The 7546-nt window shown below is 41.2% G+C and overlaps 1 protein-coding gene across 1 annotated transcript; it reads left to right on the top strand.

Moving 5' to 3' along the window:
- Positions 1-385: 385 nt before the first annotated feature.
- On the top strand, positions 386-2789 carry LOC118561099 (E3 ubiquitin-protein ligase TRIM21-like). The gene is made up of 2 exons (XM_036132963.1): positions 386-493; positions 727-2789. The coding sequence occupies exon 2, from the start codon at positions 736-738 to the stop codon at positions 2353-2355; it is 1620 nt and encodes a 539-aa protein (XP_035988856.1). The 5' UTR covers positions 386-493; positions 727-735; the 3' UTR covers positions 2356-2789.
- Positions 2790-7546: the final 4757 nt, after the last annotated feature.

Below are 7546 nucleotides of genomic sequence, written 5' to 3' on the forward strand. Positions count from 1 at the left end.
AGATTGCTCCCCAGGCGCCGCACAGTGGCAGCCCACTGCTCCCCAAGGGGATGGGTTAAGATGCGGAAGTGAAGTTCTCCATTGTGAGATCAATAAAGTTCAATTAATAATTAATTTATCTTGGTGGCTGTATCACAGTTAGGACAGTTGAACACAGAGGGCCAAATTCCTAAATAAGAGAGAGAACTGTGTGAGATATTCAACTATAAACAGACTTTGACCTTTTCAACCTGTCTTATCTGCTGTTAACCCAGCGTCTGCAGTAAAAATTGCTAAAGTGTCCTATGCAGGAGGACATAAAAGTAGATTAACAGGTGAAGTCAGAGGCGGAGCAACAATTGAGATACGAGTTTCAGCGTCAGTTCCAAGAAATTCTCAGACGTTTCTGGATCTCAGCAGCGCTGCAGTCAAGATTAATGTTCACTTCTAACGAAAATAGGAGAAAATAATCTGAGACTCACTTTCTGTTCCTCAACAACACACTGAGATACTGGTGAGTACTGTTGATACTATTTATGCTTCTACTAGCAGCAGAAACACCTAACCTGTTTCTACCGAGACTGATAAGCTGACCAGAAGTGAAATTAGGTTTAAATCAGAATCACCTTTGATTACTAAGTTTGTGACACAAAAAATATTTTACTAAGTTGTGTAAAACTGTTTTCCTGACAAATACATTAATGATTTCTTCTGACCTGCTTTCTTTAAACTGTCTCCTGTCCTCAGAGTTCAGAAATGTCTTCTGGCAGCAACCTGAGGTCTGAGGATCAGTTTCTGTGCTCCATCTGTCTGGATGTGTTCACTGATCCAGTCAGCACACCATGTGGACACAACTTCTGCAAAGCCTGCATCACTCACTACTGGGAGGCTAATGTTCCCTACAAGTGTCCCCTGTGCAACGAGCTTTTCACCTCTAGACCTCAGCTGAGAGTCAACACCTTGTTTAGAGAGATGGTTGCTCAGTTCAGACATGAAGCTCAGCAGGAAGCCAGCAGCAGCAGCTCAGCTGCTAAACCAGGAGAAGTTCCCTGTGACGTCTGCACTGGAACCAAGCTGAAGGCCCTGAAGTCCTGCCTGGTGTGTCTGCTCTCCTACTGTCAGACTCACCTGGAGCCTCATCTGACCACTCCACGTCTGAAGAAACATCAGCTGATGGAGCCTGTGGAGAACCTGGAGGACAGGATGTGTCTGCAGCACGATAAACCCCTGGAGCTGTTCTGTAGGACCGACCAGACATGTGTCTGCTCGCTCTGTTCTGTTCTAGACCACAAGAACCACAAGTTTGTTCCTCTGAGAGAAGAATGTGAAGGAAAGAAGGCAGAGCTGAAGAAGACCGAGGCTGAAGTTCAGAAGATGATCCAGAGCAGACGAGTGAAGATCCAGGAGATCAAAGAGTCGGTGAAGATCAGTAAAGATGCTGCAGACAGAGAGAAAGCAGAAGGTGTTCAGGTCTTCACTGCTCTGAAGGAGGCTGCTGAGAGAGGCCTGAAGAAGCTCATCAAGGAGATCCAAGACAAACAGAAAACTGCAGAGAAACAGGCTAAAGACTTCATCAAAGATCTGGAGCAGGAAATCTCTGAGCTGATGAAGAGGAGCTCTGAGGTGAAGCAGCTCTCACAGTCTGAAGACCACCTCCACCTCCTCCAAAGCTTCTCCTCCCTGAAAGCTGCTCCACCCACCAAGAACTGGACAGAGATCAGAGTTCATCCTCCATCATATGAGGGGACTGTGGTGAGAGCTGCTGCTCAGCTGCTGGAGAAGATGAAGAAGGAGATGAAGAAGAAGCTGCTGGAGGCTGATCTAAAGAGGGTCCAGCAGTATGCAGTGGATGTGACTCTGGATCCTGATACAGCTCAACCCTGGCTCATCCTGTCTGATGATGGAAAACAGGTGAAACATGGAGATGTGAGGAAGAAGCTTCCAGACAATCCAGAGAGATTTTCTGAGTGTCCGGATGTTTTAGGACATCAGAGTTTCTCTTCAGGCAGATTTTACTTTGAGGTTCAGGTTAAAGGAAAAACTGAGTGGACTTTAGGAGTGGCCAGAGAGTCCATCAACAGGAAGGGAACATTCGCTCTGAGGCCTCAGAAAGGTTTCTGGACTGTTTGGTTGAGAAATAGAAATGAGTACTCAGCTAATGCTGAACCTTCAGTCCGTCTCCATCTCCAGCCTGGTCCTGAGAAGGTGGGGGTGTTTGTGGATTATGAGGAGGGTCTGGTCTCCTTTTATAATGTAGATGCTGCAGCTCTGATCTACTCCTTTACTGCCTGCTGCTTCACTGAGAAGCTCTACCCATACTTCAGTCCCTGTTTAAATTATGGAGGTAAAAACTCTGCTCCTCTGATCATCTGCTAATCAGGATGGTTTTAACTCTGATGAATATGAACCAGAACCAGAATCAGAACCAGAACCAGTTGAAGCTCCATGAATAATGAACCTGTGGGTGGAGAACCTCCAGTCTGAGTGACTCTTAGGTTTTTGTAAATACAGCCATGTTAGTAATCAAGGTGAGAGCAGACTTAAAATTGTAGATTACGTAATAATGTGGACTGTAGCATCACCTCTGATGTCAAGGTCCCGGTCAGTGAAACTACAGGTGCACAACCACTGATGATGTCATGACCTCACCGCTGCTGCTGGGGGAAACTGCTGGTAGACGTGGTTTCAATGTTCACACTCAGAGCTGTAATACTTTTCATTGTAACTCAGACAGGTGCAGTTCATTTAAAAGATGCCGTTTTAGCGAATAATCAGACAGAAACAGGGAAACCAGCAACTGGTGGTGGGGCTGCAGGGAGCTTACCTGAGTCTACCTGTTGAAGGTAACCAATGAGAAACAATCAGGAAATAACTTTATGTAGCGCTCTGTTGTTGTTACTCTGTGTCGCTCTACCAAAGTGTTAAACTTCTTCATGTTTCTATTTTGCAGCGTAAATTGTGAGTCAGACTCAGATTTAGAAGCTGGTTCATGACATAAACAAAGTGAGAACACCACAGGTAGATTATCAGAGTTTAGTCCATGAATCCACCTGGATGCTCTCTGCTTCAGAGACGTTTCAGGTTGTAGAGGATTGATCTGAGTCTCTTTCTGTCTCTGAGCCACTGATGCACCTGAAAATCCTCAGGATCATGTTGTGAATGTTGTGTGTAACTTTATTGCAATTTAATTCAAATTTTGTTCTAATTTTATTTCAATAACCTTCGTTATGATGATTTTGTTGTAATTGCAACTTTCTTTTTTGTTCTGTTCATTTGAGCTTAATTTAACATTCTGCCTTTTATTTGGCTATAAAACAGCTTGTTGCAATATTTTTTTCATTATTTGAAGATTGGGGGATCGGGGGTGGTAGCTAATAGAGTTTGGGAACCACTGATCAGAATGATTTTATAAAATTGACTTTGGAAAGAGCTTTCAGATGAGTTGTAAATTGGTGCTTTGTAAATAAAACGAATTAAATTAAATTGAACTTAGACTTAGACAACTTTATTTGTCAATTTGTATGCACAGAGTGCGTACATAACGAAAGTTTGTTGCATACACCTTGTAAATTGCAGTAAAATTGAGTTACAGTATAAGGTGCTTGTGTCTGAGGCAGATGAGCCTCTGATTGGATGGAGGTAGGCAATAGACCAGGTGTGGCCAACTCCAGTCCTCGAGAGCCGGTGTCCTGCAACTTTTAGATGTGTCCCTGGTCTGACACGCCTGAGTCAAATAATCAGTTCATTAGCAGGACTCTGAAGAACCTGGCCGTTTCTCAATATGCGTTCTTGAGCGTTCTCGTGTGCTCGTGACACGTCATCAGCCTCAGCCCGAGCACTGTTCCAATGCTGAGAACGCCAAATCGAGAACGCGCCGAATTCCCCGGATGTTGTTCTCGCCCGCCCTCTTTATCGAGCATGCATCAGAGCAGACTTGTGCGTTTTTCAGACTGACCGCTTGCCCAGAATGCACCGCGGCCGCAGCTTGACTCGAGACAGCGCAAACAGAGCTCACAGCGGTAAGTTAAAAATTCCCTTTTCTGCTGCTGTTGTTCTTCAAAAGTACGTTTTAAGATCGTTTGAGGCGAGAACATTATACTTGTAAGTTTTCTCTATGTGGCCTGTTTACAGAGTTAGTGCGTAATTTAAAAAAAAAAAAAGTAGTGTGCATAATACCGCTGGTTATGATTTATTTGTGTGTGTGTGTTGCTTTATTAACTCAATACTTGCTGGAATAAATTGTAATTGTCTCCCTAGGACGGCAGCAGCATATAAAATAAATAAATAAATACATTCTACAAATGTTTTTCCTATCTAAGTGAGTTTATTCTGAGTCAGGACACGAATAATTGAGAGGAGAAAGAGGGAAAGAAAATAATAGTAATAATAGTATATGAAAAACCAGACATTTATTTTATACAAATGTTTAATCTTTGGAAAAGAATGAAGGTGTAATATATTCAACAAATTATTAACAGTTACTAACATGGTTTAAAACAAAGAAATAACTCATTAAGATCTTATACAAATATACAATGCCTATAAACTTACATTTAAAAATAGTTGGAATAGAAATTAATTTATGCATTATTTTATGTATTTTTCCAGGTGGTGAAAAAAAAAGAAATGAAGCAGCATGTGAACAAGACTCCAACTGATCTACATTAGGTCAGGTGTAGTCATGTTCACTTAAACATGCAGCCAGCTGGAGCCGCTGGATGGTCATCCTCCTCTGGATCCACCTCCTCATCCTCCACGTCAAGCTGGTCCCCTGCCTCTATACTAATATTGTGAAGGATGCAGCAGGCGGTGATTACTTTTGGGGCAAACGTTGGCCAGCCAGTAGAGGGTCACCAGCACCTCTATCTCCTGTGGCCATCCATGGACCTTCTGGATGGGCAGCAGCTGAAGGAGGAGGACGATGGTGGCCCTGTTTAGCCTGAAGGCTGGTTTCAGGTCCCCTTCATTAAAACATATTTGGAGGATTGGCACAGAAGTGTTTATCCTCACATATTTTGTTTCTGTTTCTTCCTGTAAATAAAAAATGCCAAATGTTACCATAATTGTTTTTTGTCACGTTTTCTATGCATAAAACTATAACTGCTTAACATGCAGATTATTATAGTTCTCAAGAAAGAAAAGATAAAATGTATAGTGTTGTAAAACTAGTCAAGTATAGTAAATGTAACAAATGGCTTCCCTTCTCTGGTATTTTTACCATTTCACTGAAAAAATGGGCTGAACTAACTGCACATAATTTATAGATTAATCACTGTAAAGGTGGACAGACATAAAAATGTTTTTTTTTCCTTTCTTAATGATCAATGCTGTGAAGGTCAGGAGGTGCAATAAAGTAGCTTAACCCTTCTGTTAATAATGTTAAAACTGGGTCTTCATTTTTATTAATATAGGAAAAATAGTCACAATTTCAACCTGATCACGTTTTTAATATCATCATCAATGTTTTTTTAAAGATAAAAGTAGGAAATAGGCTGTCAATCTTAAAATGCCTACCAGTTGGCAATAGATGGGTGAGCAAAGCCTGCCTTCTGAGCCTCCTCTGCTGCATCAATCTTCTCCTTGCTCGGATTTTCCTCCTCAGCTGCATCACCTCCTCTTCAGCCTGCTGGTAAAGCTGACCAACGACCGAAGCAACAGCAATATTGCTCGTATCGCTCATTTTGCTTCTACAAAGTGCTGATTTTTAAAGAAGATTCAATCGCCTCTGCAACTACAACAATTACAACTCCCCACAAAGAAATTCCCGCTATTGCTGGTTTTATACCCACAGTTCTGTAATTATTTTAGATATTTTTTATACTTTTTAGAAATTAATTTAAATAAAAAACGTTTTCAATAAGATATGATGGTGTAGTGTCTAAATAGTTTTGAACGTTAAAGGAATGCTCAAGCGCTGTGGGTGTGATGACGTCACGAGTATACTTCTGTTCCAATGCACAATACGTGCTGCGTGCTCGCGTTCTCGTCAAGTCCGATCTTCCTGTGTTCTTACCGAGAACAGACTTGACGAGAACGCGAGTCCGTACTCGCGTTCTCGTGAATTGAGAAACGGCCCCTGACTGCATACTGAGGAGCTAATTGTGCTATCTGATTCAGGTGTGTGGGGCCAGGGAAACCTCTAAAAGTTTCAGGACACCGGCTCTCGAGGACAGGAGTTGGCCACTCCTGCAATAGAGTTTCTTCAATTTAATTTCCGCCTAGGCTTCATTTTATTAAAATGTTTTATCATTATGTACCTGACAAACCTTTTGGAGTAGTTTCACTGCAAAGCCCTTTTTACTTTTACAATAAACTTATCAAGAAGTATCGCTACTCCATTAAAATCTATGACAACTCTACCCACTGTGAGTAACTTCACTGAATGAAAGAAATAATTATTTTAACCAGAAATCACCAGAGAGTTTTTGTTAAAGTGAGACTTCCTGGTTGTTTCCTTTTACTGAGGCTGCTGCTCTGATTGGCCGTGGCTCTGCTGAATATGCTGGAAACAGCAGATATTATTAATGTTCTGACAAATAAACAATATCTAGCTTACATATGTTCTATGTAGAAAATTTATTTATCATGATTTTTTTTTTGGGAATCATGTTTTTGTCAAAATGTTATTTTTTCTTTAAGATTTCCAAATTTGCACACATCCTTTATAATTTGTCTGTCTGGTTATCTATTTTTTTATTTTGAATCAGATGTTATGATCAGTGCCTAACTCAGTAGCCATTTAACCAAATATTTAAATTAATATAAATGTCAGTAAACCTCATTGCTGACATCCAAAATTTACCTTCATTAGCCTCATTAAGTCATTGGCTGCTGTACGGCCAATCAGCTGGACTGCAGCAATCTACGCGTCAGAACCTGGGTTTGTAATGTCGGTTCTGATCCAAAGACGACACAGAGGTCCTTAATGGAGTTGCAGAACTGTTGTTCCTCTGAGGCAGAACCACCGCTAGTCCTGGGCCCAGAGCAGCAGAACTGACTGATGGCTGTCAGACGTTCCCAGCGGTACCGGCGCCTGGACTCCCAACATTCCCTCCATCATCATGTTTAATATAAACAGCAGTAGCTGCTGGTTTTAGCCGACTTACTGGTTCTTTTGCACCAGAACCGTCAGGTGGAGCGTTACGGACTGAACAATAACACGAAAGCTGATTGGCTGGCTGCGGTTTTAGTTGTAAATACATTTAATGACGCACAATTCAGAATCACGGGATCATTTTACCTCATGATCAGTTATCTGTAACTCTCCTGAAAGCTAAAAAACAAAAAAACAAAAAGAATGTAAACATTGTTCATTGCCTGTCCGTCAGTTTTTGCCACATTAAGTGTAATGTGAACAGAAAAAGAAATTTGGCCGCAGTGACAAATAAAAAATACTCTTGACTCTTATTATGCATTTGAGGGAGCATTAAATGTGCATAAGAAATTTAAGACCTATTAAGAAATGTAAGACTTGATATTTCTATGAATTTAAGACTTTTTAAGGCCTTAAATTTAGATTTTTAAATGGTAGACTCTTTGAGACAATGACAGACACAGAGGACAGAGG

The sequence above is a fragment of the Fundulus heteroclitus genome, unplaced genomic scaffold (assembly GCF_011125445.2).
Source record: "Fundulus heteroclitus isolate FHET01 unplaced genomic scaffold, MU-UCD_Fhet_4.1 scaffold_56, whole genome shotgun sequence".
Taxonomy (NCBI): domain Eukaryota; kingdom Metazoa; phylum Chordata; class Actinopteri; order Cyprinodontiformes; family Fundulidae; genus Fundulus; species Fundulus heteroclitus.